At 47.9% G+C, this 19,041-nt stretch overlaps 1 protein-coding gene across 11 annotated transcripts in view; it reads left to right on the forward strand.

The window, feature by feature from the left end:
• Nav2 (neuron navigator 2) overlaps window positions 1-19,041 on the forward strand; it is a 362,047-nt gene that overhangs the window by 128,716 nt on the left and 214,290 nt on the right. For all 11 annotated transcript variants that reach the window (XM_028880150.2, XM_028880151.2, XM_028880152.2 and 8 more), the window contains exon 3: window positions 601-653. In XM_028880150.2, the coding sequence (XP_028735983.1) occupies window positions 601-653 (53 nt within the window). The remainder of the gene's footprint in view (window positions 1-600; window positions 654-19,041) is intronic.

Raw genomic sequence — 19,041 nt, forward strand, 5'->3', positions numbered from 1 at the left:
CAATGCACCCCCTTTCTTTCCTTTCTTCACTTTTCCCAGAAGCCAGGTGCTTGGGCTTCAAGCATGTGTGATTTGCTGTGTGGTCTTGGTCAAGGTGCTTTGGGGTCTTACTCTCTCCATCTTCTCATTTGCTTCCCCTGCGTGATGTTAGGACAGCCAAAAGCAGCACTGGTACTTCTGGACACAGCTGCTCTGAGCAGCTTTCATTGGCTTCTGTCCCCACCTGCTGAGTCAGAAGTGGGCCAATCCCCTCAGAACCATCCTGTCCTTGTGGAGAGGCTGCAGTTAAATCTGTGTCTTTGTAGCCTCCTAAGCAATCCTAGCTCACTGTTTCCCAGGTCAGACATTGGCAAGATGATTGTCAGTGCAGTTGTCTCTACTTGAAGTGATGATGACCTTGTCCCAGCTGTCCCTGGAGGATGGCAGCTTGATGAGTAAGTCTTGAAGCTTGCTAGATGCGGCTCAGCATTTCACACACAGCCTTGATCAGACGGACCCCAGTGTGGGCCCTAGGCCTTGGTTGGACTCAAGCGTTCTGACAGTCAGTCCTGAATGTGTCTCTGTGCTATTTGTTTTACTAACTTGTGTTTCCTTTTACAGCGAACGACAAGATTGAAGACATCAATGGCTGTCCAAAGAACAGATCGCAAATGGTAAGTGTGTCCATTGGTAATGTTTGTGTAAGGTTAGTAAGCTGGGACGCTAAAGGACCTGACCAGCTTGAAAAACATTCACACCAGAAGCTCTGCTCCATGGGTTTACTTAGGTTAATTCCCCATCAGCCACCCCCAAGTAGCTGTTCTTTCTGCTTCTGACACATTTGTTGGCATTCTTTAAGAAATGGGTGTGACATCTGTATAGATTGTCAGGCGGCAAACATCCTTTATGTTGAAAATAAATCATACAGAATGGGCACAAACACATGCATGCTTAGAGCATGGACACTCTATGACTCAAAGGTCTGTGATCATTTCTGCCTGTGTGGGGTAGAGATTCAGATGGGGTGGTGAGATCTTACTGATCAGTGTGGGACATGTGGTCTGCTTTCCTGCGAGGATGAAAGGGACGTGAAGTTGGCACCGTGGTGGTAAGAGAGAAATGAACAGTGGCGTCCAGACTCTGCTCAGCAACCTTGACAAGTGATATCCTCACTAGTGCGATGCATTTAAGCTTTTAAAAGGCAAACACTAATCTGTAGTTAGTTTAGTGTGTTCTCTCCTCATGTTGCCAAGTCTTTGAATTCCTATCGATCACTGCGTTGGGGGAAAGGGGGCCTGTGATGTGGGAGCATTTACTGCTTCACCCAGAGAATGCATGTTGTCAGAGTCTGGTAGGAAGTTCAAAAACCTGCACATGGAGCCACTTCCAGAAATCTAAAGAAGAGCATAAAATAGTTTTCCATCCCCACCCCACTCCCCACTGCTTGACAGGTGTCACAGAGATCCCAGAGTGCCTGGCATTTCTCAAGTTCTCTTTAATTTTCTGACAATTTTCTCTTTAATTTCCTGAAGAGTTGGACAGAAGGCAGCCTTTTTAGACAACTTTTTAAAATGCACAAGATGTATTTTTATTATAAAGTGCTAAAGTGCTGTGTGTGTGTGTGTGTGTGTGTGTGTGTGTGTGTGTGTGTGTGTGTCATTTTCCAGTTTACTTCTGAAGCAAGTTTCTTCTCTTGGGCGAGCCTCTGGAGGGCTTGTCTCTTTTGCTTTGATCCACAGACCAGCCATTCCTTACGTAGGAAAATCCCCAGACAGGACTCTGGGAACTGCTCTGACTCTTGGGAAGCCTTGGCTGCTATTTTTACTAGTGCTACTGCAGCTGTCTAGTGTATTAATAATTGAAAAATTTTGGACACTAGAAGACTTAATTTTAGTACAAGCATTTTTTATACATGGGGCTATCTTCATGTAAAAGAGAGGCATTCCTTTCCTCTAGGACAGATATCAATGCATTTGTTCTAGCCCATTGTCCTGAGTATAGAGCTGACATTTGAAGGTAGGCAGCTCTCTATTTTATTTGGTACAAATGTATTTTCTGCACAGTTTATTGGAAATGCTGCTTGTTATTAAAGTCTACTTTCAAGCTTATAAAATATCACCATCTCAGGCTCTTCTGTGAAAATTTATTTTTATCTGCAAATGTGTTTGTTATAAATACTATCACAACAGCAAGGCAATCCTGTGGCTTCCCCACAGCTCAGCTATGTTAGTACTTGGAGGGAGGCAGTGTGGGGTGTTTTCTTTTTTAGAACAGCAATATAAAAGTCTACAATTGCCTGTGATAATTGGTTGCAGTCTGGGGTGGGGAGGCAGACAAAGTCTCACGGCATACAGAGCAGAGAAGGGTTCAGCAAAGATGATGGGAGTCCTGGAAAATGAAGAATGTATCTGATAGCCATTCTATTCTGTTGACAATGAGGGTGATGGTGATGTGTGCAACAAGGATACTGTCGTTTACAGTGACATAAATCAGTGACAGATGCATGAGGCAGAGCTACCAGGTCATGTAGGAAGTGAGATGTTGCTTTGACTGACTGAATAATTATGTGTGTGCATGCATGCCTGTGTGGGGTGCATGGTGTGTGTGTAAACATCCACGCATAGTTAAAATGTCTGTATACCTGTCAAATTGAGTTTGAGATTATGCCAGCCACCATCTCTAGATTTCTAAAAAGCTAATCTCTCTGTTAGGCATTATTATTATTATTATTGTTATTGTTGTTTTCGTTGCTGTTATTATTATTGTTGTTGTTATTTTGTGAGAGGTTTTTTTGGTTTTTTTGTTTGTTTGTTTGTTTTTCAAGATAGGATTTCTCTGTGTTTCCCAGGCTGTCCTAGAACTTGCTCTGTAGACCAGGCTGGCCTCTGCCTGCCTCTGCCTCCCAAGTGCTGGGATTAAAGACAGGCACCACCACCGCCCGGCAACATTATTTGGAGTGATCAGTGATGACCCTTTGCTGTTGTTTGAAGGAGAGCATCGTTTGGGTAGAGGGAAGGTGACACACAGTGAGATAAGAACTTGCAATGGCTGGTCCACAGGGAGGGTGAGTGCCTCTCTCAAATACGGAAAAAGAATATCCACCAGGAGCCTTTAGGAGAGGAACTCTGACAAGCAGGGGGCTAAAGCTTCAGCTGGGCAGTGAGCTTCGTAGGAAGAACAAACCTGGAAGAGAGGCCGCTTTCCCTCCCTTCCAATGCCCCGTGCACAGGCTGGCCAGGAGCTCTAGTTTCAGCCCCTGCTGTGAGCCCCACTCTCCTAGAAGCCCCACTCTTTAGAAAAAGCGTGGAAAAGTGAGAACACTGGAAATGGACTGGAATTCCAGGGGTGCAGGCACGTAGACAAGAGGGACATGATATTGCATCCTATCAGCTTGTCAGTCAGCCAACAGAGTGTCTCCTGGTGCCAAGCCCTGAGCGAAGCCAGGTGAGGAGCAAGCAGCAAGAAGCGGTCTCTGCCCAAAGGACAGTCGGATGCCTGGGCAGGAGAACAGTTAGAACACCAGGACTCTATAGCCCATCCCACCCCAGGGCAATCATTTCTGAGGCAGGTATCTGGGAAGGCTGCAGCTGTGAGTCCCCTCTGGCTGCCCTGCAGTATCTGCCCTCACCCTGTTGTGCCCATGATGAAAAGTGGGGCCTGGGAAAGACCGAGGTATGGCCGGCCTCGCAGACACGGAGGCCTGTGTAGACCTGGAATGAACCTGCTTTTCCACCTCCAGATTGCTGCTTCTGGGACAGTTCCAGAGCAAAGCTTTCTCAAGGGTAAGATCCAAGGCCATCGGCTTGGATGGCAGTTCAGCCATGGGATCTAGGAACTGCAAACTTGCCCAGCTGGAAGGAGTCGTCGATTGCTTATGGCAGCGTTAACATGTGGTGGTGCTGTTTGGTTATAAGCCCATTCTGTGCTGGGATATCCAGTCCTGGTTGGCTGTGGCTGCCACAGCATGGCCCTTTGCAGGGAGAGGCTTGGGTGCCAGATTGTTGAGTACTACCCCCCCGGGACTCAGCCTGATGTTCATCCTTCAGCGTCCGTGACCCTCAGTGCCCAGCTCTTCAGAAAGTGAAGCTTGACATAGTTGATAAAGTGAAGGCTTCACTTTTCCAGAGCAAGCCTGACTTCGGCTTGTTTTTATGAAGTCTGTAAGCCTATTTCAGTCTGACTTTGAATCTTCTGGGGCCAAATCCTTGGACATAGAGCTCTAGAAACATCATTCCCCGCCCCACCTCCACGCCGTTCTCCCCTATCCAACATATTCCATTGACCCTTAAGTAAGTTTGTGTGTGCGTCAAAGCTGGTTGAAATGTTTTGGCTGTATGATGTTGCCATGGTAACCGAGGGGGCATCTCTTTGGCCTTCAAATGATTTGTTCAGCAGAATTAAGTGTTGGTTTGGAAGGAAAACATTGCTTGGAGCTCAGCCAGAGGGTGCTGAGCAGCCACTGGGTCTCTCCTTCTCGCCTATAACTCAATGTCCCATGAGATCTCGGGGTGGGGGTGGGGGGTGGGGGGACTCTGTTCCCTGTGGAGCCTTGGCGGGCGGTGGTTTTCTCTTTTAATCATTATTTTAAGCAACTTGGCTTTCTGTCCTCATGTGGGGGAGGCATGGAGCTGGGTCTTTTAGAAAGGGGACCCACACCTCCCTTTTCCTCCAGCTAGGCCTCCATTCCAACTGCCTGTTGGCCCCTCTGTGGCTCTCTGGGAACCTTCTTGCCTTTTCCCCTGGAATACCTGGACTGAGGACTGCCTGAGTTGCGAGCCAGGCAAGATTCAGCTCCTTCCTGCTGTTTTGCGGCCCGGAACTAATCATTGAATCTTTGAAGCCTCAAGTTTCCTGTCCTGTGAAGTGGGAATGATAATAATAGCACATAGCTCATCAAGAATTTTGTGTGTGAACTAAAGGAGCCATGAAAACACTGATAGTTGAAAATAATTAAAATGGTGAAGTGCACTAAAGCAGATGGCGTTTGCTCCAGGCGCTGTCAGAGTCCTGGGTAAACATCCTTAGTTCACCTCCTTGCAGGCAGCAGCTGAGCTTGCTCCCCGCCTCTCCCTGCTTCCTTGGCAGTTGTCATGGTGATGCTGCTGATGCCATCATTTTAGTGGTTCGTGTCTTTAAGGATGTAGACCTCTTGAGAAATTGGAGGGAAAATGCCAGTCCTCTCCTCCTCAAGTGATAGAGACCCAGAATTTTGCGTACAGCTTAGCAGATCCCAGAGGTTGACCCATTGCCCCCTGGGGCTCTAGAGACCTCAGGCTAACCCCAAACCCCTCCCCCTGCTTAGAATCTGCCCTGTGGAAAATGCTAATACCCAGGTTGCCAAGACAGAGTCTGCACATAAGTACAGACAAGGGGATGGCAGGACTCCGCAGGCTTTTCTCCAAGTTCCATGGGAAGATCCCCCCCCCCCGCCCCCGCCAAAGTTATGTGTAGAACCCCGTTCACTAGTGCTAAAAAGCTGAATTGCTGCTACCAGAGGGGTGAACAGCTTAGAGCAGGCCTACCCTGGCCAACCTTTTCCAAGGCCAGCCTCTGAGGAGACACAGGGGTAGAGCTGAGGAAGGAGTGAGGTGGCGTTAGGCCTCGGGGCCATGGCAGCAGGTGCCAGCTCTGGTCCTCATTCCTCTCTTCCCTCTGTGATTGGATTATTACAGGGCATGTCATTTCTGTTACCACCAGGATCAGGACAGCACCTGCCTGGTAGCATTGCACTTTACAGTTTCCACAAGATGATCTGTGTGCTGGGCGTGGGGTACCACTCAGTATAGTTAGTTCTTCAGATGATGAGTTGCTAAGAGAAACACACAGCCCGCATAGTGTCCAGCCTAATCTTTTAATCACACCTGGCCCAGCCCCTTCTTCACAGCGTGGCCCTGATAATCCACTTAGTTTCAGCTTTTCACTTCTCTGGAACATGTGAGAGAGGAAAAACAAAAAACAACAAAAAAAAACCTCACAGAGCAAGGGTCGCATTTCCCCCACGGGTGCCGAGTGCCAGGAGCCCGCCTGGTTATGTGCAGTTTTCAACACTGTTGGGTAGTTACTTTTCTCACTGCTATGACAGATTCCCGACAAAGGCGGCTAGGAAGGGGGCTTATCTGGCTCGAAGTTTGAGGGTACAGTCCATCGTGGTGGGGAAGGCATGGAGGCGGGAGCTTAAGGCAGCTGGGTCATGCTGTTCCTGAATTCAGGAAGCAGGGAGAGATGGATGCTGGTACTCAGCTCACTGTCTCCTTTTTCTTCAGTCTGGGATCCAGCTCATGCATTAGTGCCTCCTGGACTGGGTTGAGTCTTCCAACTCACTTAACTCAATGTAGAAGCTCCCACACAGAGATGCCCTTGTTTCCTTGGTGACTCTAAATTCCATCAAGCTGACACTATTAGGGATCATCACGGCTTTAAGAAGGAGGCATGGTTCTTAGTCTATATTTGCATATGGGAACTGAGGATTTGGGGGAACAGGTTATTCACCCAGGAGGAGGAAGAGTTGGGGTCTTTGCTGACATGGAGAAGGGACACAGTAAAAATGGTGTATTTCTCCTCACACACCCTTGTTCTCCATGTGTATTGACCTGGGAGACAGCAGCAGTCAGACTTAGCTAGGAGTTAGCAGGAAGGGAGGGGTCTGAATGTTTCTGGGAAAAGCCTGAGGTGACCTGTCACTGGGAACTCATGTGCTGCCATGGGCAGGTGGCCCCTAGTTGAGATGCCTCTGGGCGCCAGGTCTCTCAGCCTCATGCTCTACAGAGCCTCCTGGGCCAGGAGAGGGACATCTGCAACCGGATCAAATTTCTAGGCACAGTGACCAGGAGCCCTTCAGGCAGCTGCCAGCAAGCCAGCAGCTTGCCTCGGGAGTGTTTGCGATCCTCTGGCAGCTGAGTGGCCTCTGCACCAGGCTCCTGGGTCTATTTTTACATGGCCTGAAGGGCACACACATGTTACAGAACCAAGAAGGAATGGGGGAAAGCTCAGAGGCCTCTCAGAGTTTACAGCAAAATAATAGAAAGAAGCCAGGACCAAGAGTGGCAGGCAGCACCCAGAGTTTCCTACCCAGTGGACATTCCACCGTCCTGGTTTGTTCAAGCTGTTATATTTTAAAGTGGTAGCAGTCCATGTCTGTCTCGTACTTTAGGCCTCTGTTTTGTTTTATTTCATTAAAGTTTGTTTTTATTTATGTGTGTATATGTCTGTGTATGGATTTGTTGATGAGTGAGTGCAGGTGCCCAAGGAGCCCAGAAGTATCAAATTGCCTAGAGCTAAAGTTACAGGTGGCTGTGAGCCGCCTGACTTGGGTGCTGGAAACTGAACTTGGGTCTGTTGAAGCCTACTGCTGGCTCTCCATTCCTCTTCTGCACACTCAAGAATAGCTAGAAGGCCCTTCAGGATCCAGTCACTGTCCTCTTTAGCCCCGCTGCTGGACACTGTAAGGTGCATGAGGAAGGCTGGGTGTGTTCAGGTTTTGTACCTTGATATGTATTGTCTGGTCTCCTAGGGTGACCTTCTGTGTGTCCCCTCTGGGCCAGCGAGGCCGTTAATGCTTGGGTCAATTGTTTCCAGAAGAGCTGACATAACTAGGTGCCTGTTTGTGTGTGTGTGTGTGTGTGTGTGTGTGTGTGTGTGTGTGTTCACCAGAGTCATCCTTATAGGGAATACGTATCTCATCTGAGCTGCACAGGCCTCTGCCAGAGAAATGACTGACACACAACAGGTGGTTGGTACTTGTCTGGTAGACAGACAGACAAAGGAAGGAGCTGGCACAGGTGTGTTTGTGGTAGAAGGTCTGCAATGCGAGTTATTCCTATTTCATCACCTCCAGCTAGGCCGCAACTGACACCCTGGGTAGCAGTGTGGAAGCTGCTCGCAGGGGTTAAGGAAAATTTTGCAAAGTTCTAGAAAGTTCTTTCCTTCTCTTAATTCTTCCTAGATTGATCCAGAAGAATTGCATAGGAAATGGCACTTGTCAGGACATGTAGCTCATTTTCAGTTTGAGTTCTTTTGTTGTTGTTGTAAGCGGCATGCCGAAGCATCCCATGGGATGCTACCAGAGATTAACACCAAGCGGACAGGGATGACAAGCCACCATTCCGAGTGCTTCAGATGCTGTGATTCATTTTAGTCTCCTCACAGCTCGCAGGGTGAGGCGTCAGAAGCTCTGCAGCGCTGATGGGGGTCACTGTAAGGAGCACGTCCCCTCTTCTCTCCCTCCTCAGAGCCGATGTTCCTAGTGTTCCCCGACTGTTTACATACAGTACTGTACAGGAAACACACCTTGCACACACTGTGTGCCGAACACTGTGCCTTGACACCTCATGTTAACTGTTTTCTGTTATCCTGTGGAGGATCGCAGAGGTACAGGGTGAAGAAAGATGGGCATGGGCTGTAACGGGGCAGGGCTGTTTGATTGTGAGCTGAGCAAAGCCCAGATCTCTCTGAGGCAGCTTCTCTCTTGTAAAAGGGGGAGAATGCCCCTAGGCAGGCTGTGAGGCTAGAGGGGGGCGGTATAAGAGGCTCATGTCAAGTGTACATGAGATGGAAGTTCCCATTGGGTGCCACCCACCCACTCCCTATTGATCTGTGCAACCAGGGTGAGCACAAGGATTTTTTAAGGGGCAGGAAATAATAGAGCCTGATGGATACCATACCGCCAGCTTTGGGGACAGAGGCAGGGGCCATGAGCCATGGGATACAGGGGCACTAGAAATATAGGGGTACATCCTGCTGTAGAGGCTGCCAATGGACACAGCTCTAGCTCTCTGAGGCCTATATGGGACGTCCGACCCTTGTAAATTAATGTGTTGTTCAAATCTGCTAAGCTTGTGGCGATTGCTCGTAGTAGCATCAGGAAGCTAACACACTCTAGGATTCAAGCACAGTGACTTACCAGATGAGAAAGGAAGTTCTTGGGGTTCTTGGACACAGTTAGCCAGGCTCTTTCCTGTAAGGCTGACTTTCCTGGGAGGTACCTCCATTGTTGGCATATATGAGGAAGGAAAGCAAGAAGCTCTCCATATCTGTACCCTCTGAGCAGGTACAGGTAGGAGGTCTATAGAGTAGTTACAGTTCGTTTTTGGCACATTCTCCTCCCCCATCCCCTACCCCTGCATCACTCTGAGCAGCCATGAAAGGCTGCGCCGTTTCATCGGAACTCCCAGAGCTGATGCTGACGGATACAGTTCTTCTGCAAATGTAAACTTGAGTGGGTCATGCTCCCCGACTCACGTGTGTTTGTCTTGTAATTGACATGATGTTTAAGCCATTTTTATGAGAGACTGATCATATTTTATGTGTTATTAAATAACGCCAAAGCTCTGTCTTGCCAGTGGCCTGTTTTCCATCTCTTTGCCTTGCTCCTGGCATTGGGCTATCCAGGTTACACGTGTTCAGCTCATGTTTCTCCGATGGAAGAGCTAAACTGTATGTGATCTGACCACTAGGGCACTTATCAGGGGCAGGAGCAATGCTGCTCTTCAGATTTTTTAGTGAGTGTAATGCTTTAAAATGCTTGAAGATTTTTCCAAGTTGTTCTAGGCCAAGAAATTCTCCCGTTCTGTATCTTCTCTTACAGTGCCACTTAGTTTTATTTATTTATTTTTTAAATTTAATTTTTCGAGACAAGTTTTCACCAGGCAGCCAGGCTGGTGGGGAACCCACAATCCACTCCAGCATCATAGCTGGGCACTGCCATTCCCGGCTCACGTCACAGTTATGAAGGGGTTTGAGAAGACACCAATGTAGCAGGTCGTTTGGGTTTGGCAAAGCCTCTTAAGCAGGGCTTCTCAAACTTCAGTGAGCACGAGGAACATGGTAAGTGGGATGTTCTGGGCCGCCTGAGGCTTTTTCACCCCCTAGGGGTCTGAGAGGAGGGGGAGAATTGATCACCTTTACAAGCTCCCATGCGGCGCTCAGGCCACCAAGCTCCCAGCCCCACTTGAGTCTCCACATTGTCTTAGATTCAAGAGAAAAGCCTCAGCTGGGTATAATGGCACACACATGTAATCCTAGTACCCCAGGAGGTCAAGGCAGGGGGATTGCCATGAGTTCAACAACAGACTGAGCTATGTAGTAAGACTGTCTGAAAAAAATTTGTTTTTAAAACAGAAGAAAAAAGAAAATCCCCCCCCCCCCGGGGATATACCTGTTCAGATATACTTTTAAGCACAGTATCTAGTCATCAGGATGTTGAAATGTTTTAAGTTGACAGTATTTACAAAATGTCTGCTGAGGCTGACATAGGACGTAATCTGGTGCTCTTCTGGGAGACAGTCTTTAAGAACATTGCTCATTCTTTTTTTTTTTTTTTTTTTCCAAGACAGGGTTTCTTTGTGTAGTTTTGGAGCCTGTCCTGGAACTCACTCTGTAGCCCAAGCTGCCCTTGAACTCACAGAGATCTGCCTGCCTCTGCCTCCTGAGTGCTGCAATTAAAGGCATGCGCCACCGCTGCCCGGCTAAGAACATTGCTCATTCTAAGCAGATGGGGTTTGCCTTGTTCCTGTCAGTGGCTGTGGTCTCATGGAAGTGACGTCCCCACAGTCCTAGTTCCTTGGTCTCTATGACCCTTCGTTTGCTATGTGGATATATTCTAGGGTCCTAATGTATGTTTGTCTTGTAATTCCCATGACATTTAAGCAAATTTTACAAGAGACTGATCACATTTTATATGCTATTTGTTTTTCTTTCTCCCCCAAGTTTGTTTGTTTGGTGTGTGTGTGTGTGTGTGTGTGTGTGTGTGTGTGCAGGTGCACGCATGCACATATGAACAGATACGTGCATGTCCATGGAGACCAGAAAAGAGCATCTGATCCTCTGCGCACACACTCCATGATGCGTGTATGGAGTCAGAGGATAAACTTGCAGAATCTAGTCTCTCCTTCCGCTGTGTAGATTCCAGGCATCAAACTCAGGTCAGGGGGTCCAGACTTAGCGGTAGTCACCTTTACCTGCTGAGCCATCTCACTGGCCCCTGGGCTGTATGATGATAACAAAGCTCTGTAATATAAACAATGCTTTAATCTCTTTAGCTCACTGTATTCCCTACTGGACATGAGTGGTTTGCAGGCAGAGGTCTTATCCCTGGTAAATGCTCAGTGGAAATCTGAAGGGGATATTCCTCTCACACCCATGCCAGGCCTGAGGTGTCCGGAGTGGTAGCTGGCAACCTGGTGCTCGGGGAGGTACTTGGTGTATGCCAGGGTGATGGCATGGGGACAGGGTGGGTTTGCAGCATGCCTCAGACCTTCCTGAGCAGAACAAGGAATCCAATGATGATTTATAAGCATTTGGATCATGGTTTGTATAAAAGCCATCTGGGCCCCGTGCTTGGGCCCACCTCCCCGCACATGTCCTCATGGAGTTCTTATGTTCAGCCTAGCATCAAAGGCCTGGTTTTTCTATGTGTGGTTTTTAAATTTTTTTATTTTCTTTTTATATCTCCATGAAACAGAACTTAGCGTGGGATGCCTGTTCGCATTTGAAGGCGTTCGCAGTCTATGTGTGCACACAAGAGCTGGGAGCCCTGTGCTCGCTTGAGCAGAGGTGGAGGGTGGTGGCCTACGAGTCTCAAGTGCAGGGTCAGAAAGACTTTAAAAACAAAAAAAAAAAGCCCGGCTGATGTTCTCCATTAAATGAGAGTGGCAAAAATTGATTTACTGCTTTGGTGGAAAGATAATCAGGCAAGGATGAGTTAGCTCTTTATGGGAAAAATTGGCTAAAACGGGGCAGCAGCTGCTCCCTCTGGGCAGGTATGGACTGGATTTGTGACTATTCGCATCTCCACCTACCTTCCCCCCCCCCCTTGCACTGTTAGGGATCAAACCCAGGGTCTTATCCATCTCAGCTCGGTGTTCTACTACTGAACTGCACTTGTGGTTCCTCCTACCCTCTGGTACCCGGCCTCTTCTATTGGCTTGTTGCCGGTCTAGCCCCCGACACTCATTTTGACTCCACTAAACGATTATATGCTTGGGAGTATTACGAACTTCTTAGGAAATCCCATGCCTGGCCCTGTGGTAGTCTGAAAGATTCTTGTTCCAGAAGCATCTTGATTTGGGAGGAACACCGTGCGAGTTTAGTTGCTATGGCTGTAATAGGATACCCTGACCAAGAGCTTAGGGAGGGAGGGGTTTGCTTTGCCTTGGAGTTCATGATGGGGAAGCCGTAGCAGCAGGACAGGAGACTCATCTGGCAGACAGGAAGCAGAGAAATCACATTTCATCCCTCATAGGAAGCAGAGAAGTGGGGGAGACAGGAAGTGGGGCTGAGCTATAAAACCTCAAAGCCCACCCCTAGGGACACACTTCCTGCAGGAAGGCCCCACCTCCTAAAAGTTCCATGACCTCCCCTAACAGCACCACCAACTTTGGACCAAGTGTCCAAATACATGAGCCTGTAGGGGACATTTCTCATTCAAACCACAGCAAGTGCTTATAAATGTTTTTTCAGGGATTTAAACTGTCTCTGCTTCTGAAGTGTGAAAATACTTCAAATGAACTTCAGACCCTCTTAGAAGGAAGCTACCTTCCTCTGTGAGGTGTCCTTTCAGGGGACAGGCTTGGATGTGGCCTGGATGAATGAAGCCCTCGTGAGTTGCCTTATCACATTGCTGAAGACTCAGACTGGGAAAACGACCCGAGGAAAAGCTCAGTGCTCAGCTTGGAGAAGCGCTTGCTGTTTGGTTGTTTACACAAGGAAGTACAGTTTACGAAACACTTCTGTTTATTTTCTTCTCTTTTTCTTACTAAATTTTTAAATTTATTTTACATACCATCCACAGTTTCCTCTCCCTCCCCTTTCTTTCTGAGAAAGTGTTTGCATAAGCAAATCAAAAGGCTCTTCTCTGTGTGTGTGTGTGTGTGTGTGTGTATGCATGTGGAGGCCGGAGGGCCATCTAATATTCATGAGAACAGCCAGAGGCATCTGGAAGAGTCCAGAACAAAGAGAGAAAGACATAAACTGGATATGGCCAGCAGACTGGCCAGGGTCAGGGCTCTCTGTGAGAGATGGGAGGATGGCAGGGGACAGAGAACACATAGTGAGAGAAGCAGGAACGGAGAGATCGAGAGAACATAGCAGGAATAGCTGTGGGGAGGGAAGCCTGTGAGCTGAGGGGAGTGTGAAGTAGGGGAGGAGATGAGAAGGCCTAGGATGCTAGCATGGACTTTGAAATGTGTAACAGGTACCTGAGATGCTAAGGTAGGCTAGAGGCCAGCATGAGCTTTAATATTCTAACAGGCACCACAGATAGCCATTTGTCCCTTCTGTCAGAAGTAAGGGAAATGACGCATTTCACAAGTTCCTGAGGAATGCTGGCTTTTATCTAACCACCAGAAATTGTTCTACAGTCCAGCTTGAACCCATTTCTGGATATTTGGACTGCCTTTTGGGGTTTGGGGAATTGGAGTTTCCTTTGGACCTTAGAGCTGACTGACCAGCAAGGCCCAGGGGTCCACTGGTCTTCGCCTCACTAGTGCTGAGATTTCAAGGGCATGCCACAGGGTCTGGCTTTTTTTTTGGTTTCTGGGATTGAACTCAGGTCTTCACACTTACAAAGCAAACCCTTTATTAACTGAGCCATCTCCCCATCCCTGGATCTCCATCTGTATGTATTATGTGTAACTGTTCTTAGGAGACTCCTTTGAAAAGGACTTTGGGGATTTGGGATTTGGTTCTGACTTTCAGATTCTACCAGTTGCTTCATTTATTAGTTGGTGTGGAGTGGCCTATTTCACCATTACCCAGCAGGTAACCTTAGTCTTTGGAGTAGACGTGGGGAGTAGATGGGTGCTGTCTTCTTAGCACATTGAGAAGGAGGTGACAGCACATGAAATGGTCAGTATTCATGTTTTGTTTTTTTAGTAAACATGAATTTTTTTTAAAACAGTAAGTGGAAGTTTTATTTGGTTCAACTGAATGCTTGCACAAAGATTTAAATAGCAGCAGAGATTAGCATCGTATGACAAGCCAAACGCTGTCACTGTTTCCACACAGGTGCACCAGGGATCATGTAGCCTTGGGAAGCTCAAGGGTGTCCTGCAGTGGAGACACCCCCCATGTCCAGTGTATTTTCCTCATTCATGACCACAACATGTCTCGGACATTCTAGCTCTCCAGTAAGCTGAGTCGATTATTAATACTATTTAAATTATTTCTGTTCTCAGTTTCTGACTGAGTGGCAGGTGTCCTTACTCATACTGTAGAGTTTAGAAGTATTGGTCAAATCTAGTTCCTCGGTATGAGGCATCTTGCATGTGACTTGCAAAATTCCCAACTATCTGTTGGTGACTGGTGGTGGTATATAATTCCAGTCCAACCCCTCAGCTCTCCCTGCAAACAGCTTTGGGGATAAAATGTAGATGTGCCTTCTGTTTGCTTTATTGTTTGGACTTGTGGTGGCCTGAGGTGTAGGATTATAAAGAAGCAAAGCGACAAGAAGACGCAGAGCATGGTGAGCCCATGACTGGTTCTAAGTGTGTAAGCTGACTCAACACGCTTGTGACGGCCAGTTTATGGAGTGGTTGTTTGCTTGGAAGCCAGTGCATGCCCAGGAGGCTGGCTGTTCCTTGAGGGAGGACAATACTGTTCTGTCACTGTGCTGTCTGCGTCTAGGCTAGGGCCTGGAAGAGAGCGGGTGTGTTTAGTTGGTGTTTTTCAAGGACCGTGTGAGACCTCTGCCTTCTAGTTACTTCCCAGACAAGATTCTTCTGCAAGTGTCACTGTTTGGAACTGGAAGTCATGATTTTCTGGCTAAAATTCGTGTCTGGGTTTGTTCCTTCTCTCTGGGTAAAGCCAAAGGTTTCTGCAAAACACAATCTAATTTTAAAATGTAAATTTGCTGTCCTGGGTTAGCTTTTCGGTTACTGTAACAAATCCCTGAGGCGATCAGCTTCCAAAGAGAAAAGTTCCATTTGGGCGCCCTGGTTTGGAGATTTCACTCCACATCTGCTATCTCCTGTTGCTTCTGGATTTACAGCAGAGCAACCGTGCATCGTGGTGAGGAACTCATGGCAGAGCAAAGCTCTTCTCCCTTCAAGGCTGCCACAAAGTGAAAAACCAATAGGAAAGGCAGTATCTACCTGGCCCCTTGTGCATACCCCTAGTGACACCCACTAGGCCCTATACTGAGTGGGTTCTACCCACCAATAGCACCAGCCTGGGCTGTGAAGCCTTTAGCACACTTCAGTGACATTTCCAAACTACAGCTGTCATTCACATTGTATATGATTCCCATCATTGACTTAATTGGCACATCTGTCCATCACCGCTCCTGCTGTGCCTTTGATCCCCAGGGACTTGCTTGTCTCCACAGCTGAAAGTGTGTGCCTTTGACAGCCACCTCCCTGTTCTCTCACCCTCCAGCCCCTGGTAACCCAAAGCCTGGATGAAGCCCTCCAGTATGGCCCCTTAGCCCTCCTCAGTTCTGTTCTGTTCATACTCTACTCCTCACTTGGAGTTCTTGACTTTGATGCCGGCACTCTGAAAAGTTAGCTTCAGCTGTCCACTTGACACAAACCTAAAGTCACCTGGAACCGCAACTGAAGGATCGAACAGACCATGCTGGCCCATGGCCCTGTCTGTGAGGCATTTCCTTAACTCCTACCTAATTGATGGCAGGAGGGCCCAGCCCACTGTGAGTACGGCTCTGACTTGCCAGGTGGGCCTGGGATGACGAAGAAAGGCAGCTGAGCAAGTCAGAGGGAGCAAGCCCTGAAGCATCATTCCATGCAGTCTGAGTGCAGCAGGCAGTCCGCTTCGGGTCCTTCCTGAGCTCCTGTCTGAGGTCCCTTCATGATGGACTGTAACCAAATCAATCCTTTCCGAAGTTGCTGTTGGCAGTGTTTACTACAGCAACAGAAAAGCAAACAAGAACAGGGAAGTCACTGGAGCAGGGGGAAGGAAGAGCTGGGCTCTGGCTGAACGCACCGAGCAGGGCTGTGCTGGGTGGAGGTCCCCATTACTAATGGCTTGCCTCCACTGACCGAGCCGCCACCTGTGAAAGCAAGCGGGCAGCGCTCAGCTCTGGAGATCCGCTCTGGGAGTCTCCGGGCGAAGACCGGCTTTAGCACCTTTGTCAGGCTCGATTTGTTTCAAGGGAAGATTTGGAAAGTTGGAAAACTCTAGGAAAATGAAGTAGTCTAGGCAGTTGGAGACACAGTGGAAAAAGATAGTCACCGGAGGAATTTGAGAGGCTTGGTTTCAATTTCTCCCCCTCTAGAATTTTTTTGTATCCATATGGACTTACCCATTTGCTAAAACATCAGAGAAACTCCTGTAAAGTTTCCTCTTTTTTTCCCAAGGAATTCTTGACAGCATCTTGGAAAGCTAAAGTTATAAATATTATAAATGGTATGGTAGATAATGTTGCCAAATCGCAGGAAAGAGCTGGGCAAGGCAAGAGAGCAGGGAGAGAAACAGGGGGACATGGAGCCGTGTGCCACACCCAGCCCGACCCCCACTTTCTCGGGCTTTCCAGTTTGGAGCCCGCTACCATAGATAAGCTCTTTCTGGCCCTAAAGCAGCTCCCATACCTGATGACTGGGGCCAGGGACCTGACAGTAGAGCTTAAGTTGCCTTTTTTTTTTAGGTTAATGAATTGGCTGGGCATGGTGGTTTATGCCTATTAGCCAACACACGAGAAAATAAAATGACTGCGAGTTTGAGGCCAGCCTGGACAATAGATGTGACCTTGTCCCAGAAAAACCAGGGCTGGTAAGGTAAAGTGGATAAAGGTGCTTTCTCTGCAACCCAGGGACCTGAGTTTGATCCCCAGAGTTCGTGTAAAGGTGGGAGGAAAGAACTGACTCTACAAAACAGTCCTCTGACCTCCACACATATGTCGTGGCACACGTGCCCATGCACAAACATGTGCGTGGTCACACACGCCCACACTATTAATCAGGGAGAAAAAGACTCTTTAGAAAGAAAGAAAATGAAACAACAATAACAACAAAAAGAGGATGAGTAGGGGCTGGAGAGATGGCTCAGCAGTTAAGAACACTGGTTGTTCTTCCAGAGGACCCAGGTTCAACTCCCAGCACCCACATGGCAGCTCACAGCTGTCTGTAACCCTAGTTCCAGGGCACCAGACACCCTCATGCAGGCAAAATACCAATGCACATAAATTTAAAAAGGGGTGGGGGGAGGGGACTAGTAACTTGCTTTTAAGTTTGTGGCAGACAGTCTTTGAAATACACCCTGGTGTTTCACTATTCATATATGGTGCATTGCTTGTCTTGATTACCAACTATCCATCGTCTTGGACATGAATGTTTCTTGGAGGGACAGCATTCCAGTTCTCATGTCTAGCTATTCTGATTATACAATAGTGTTTACTCTTGTCAGCCTTCTTTGTGATAGAAGGCCGGAACTTATCCCTCTCATCTGGCCGTGACTTTATGCCCATTAACATCCCTAAAAGCAGATTGACAAACCATCTAGGCAAGCAGCAGCTAGGTGATCTATAGGTCAGGCCTGGGTGCTCCCAGTATTTTTTTTTTTTTTTTTTGGTCTAAGAAAAGATGGACAACTGGGGTGTGATCCCTTACTTCTGAAGCCTCCTTCTAAAATAAAAAGCTCTGTGTGAGCTTTGCTGGGGTTATACTGACAGAGGTGTGAGGAAATAAGGTGAAGCTGGCAGACACCTGGCATGCCCCCTTAGTGTGTTGTGACTAGTGTTTAGGAGGACATGTCCCTGGAGTGAAGTTTGGTTTTTGAGTTGATATTCTCCTTCTTTTATGTGTGTATTTTATTTTTGTAAACGGGTGTGGAGATGTACCTTGCCTTGGGTGTGTTGGGTCCTTGGGAACCCTGGCTGGTGAGAGAATGAAGAGAAGACAGATATACAAACGCATACACACGCAAGAAGGCAGGGGCCTGGAGGGCTGTGTGCACGCTGATAACGTGGCACCGAACTGTGTATTATGGGCAGCACGTGGGGGAGGGATTGAGCCGCCTCAGGCTGTAAACATCCAGAAGAAGAAGCTGCAGTTGCTGTTTGTACACGTTGATCAGTCATTTGCAAGCGCTTGGACTTGGACAGAGAGGCTTGGCCTTTCTGAGCCTGATCCGTACAAGGAACGGCTTTCCCAGCATCTCATGAGTCCTTAGTATGGCCGTTCCCATGTCAACAATACACATTCGCTCAAGACTTCCCTGACTCAGAGCTTCCTGGGCTCCCTACGGACATGAGGACAGGTTATCAGAGGAGCATGGTAACCTTTGGATAGGGCGCATTCCTTTTACATGGAATCAGATGTTGAAGACTGTGCCTCCTCATCTCTGTGCCTCCTCATCTCTTCTAGTGCATAATTCCTAGAGCTTCATGTGGAGGCTGTGGCTGGAGCCATGCCCAACACAGAATAGCCCATCCTCGGCTGGGAAGGGTGTGGCTGCAGTTGCCTTGGTGACAGAAAGTTCCTGCCTCCCCTCCTTCCCCACCTCTGCCTCTTCCTTAGGCCTGAGCACAGTTTCCCCTCCATTTCTTCAGTCGGCAAGTATTAAGTCCCTACTATGTAGTGGTCCCTCTCAGGGCCACAGCAGAAACTTACTGTATGTGTGTGAGTGCGGCTTTATGTGCCACAGTGCATGTGTGGAAAGGACAGCTTTGAGGAACTGGTCTCCTTCCACTGTGGGGTCCAGAGAGGAAACTCAAGGTGTTGGGGCTGTGTGGCAGAAACACCTTTACCTGCTGAGCCATCTTCACATCTCGATGGTGAATTTTGATGGCAAGTAGCACCGTCAGGAGTGAAGAGTACTCTCTCTGCATACTCATTCTCTCTCTCTCTCTCTCTCTCTCTCTCTCTCTCTCTCTCTCTCTCTCTCTCTCCATCTCTCTCTCTCTCTCTCTCTCTCTCTCTCTCTCTCTCTCTCACACACACACACACACACACACACACATCATTTGAGCTGATGTATAAATTTTAGAAGTCACATTGCTTTTTGAGTGACAGAATTTGCATGTTCAAACCTAACCTTGCCTAGGGTCTGGGCATCTTGTGATTTAAAAAAAAAAAAAAAAAAAAAAAAAAAAAAAAAAAAAAAAAAAAAAAAAAA

This window comes from Peromyscus leucopus, chromosome 1, assembly GCF_004664715.2.
Source record: "Peromyscus leucopus breed LL Stock chromosome 1, UCI_PerLeu_2.1, whole genome shotgun sequence".
Classification (NCBI taxonomy): domain Eukaryota; kingdom Metazoa; phylum Chordata; class Mammalia; order Rodentia; family Cricetidae; genus Peromyscus; species Peromyscus leucopus.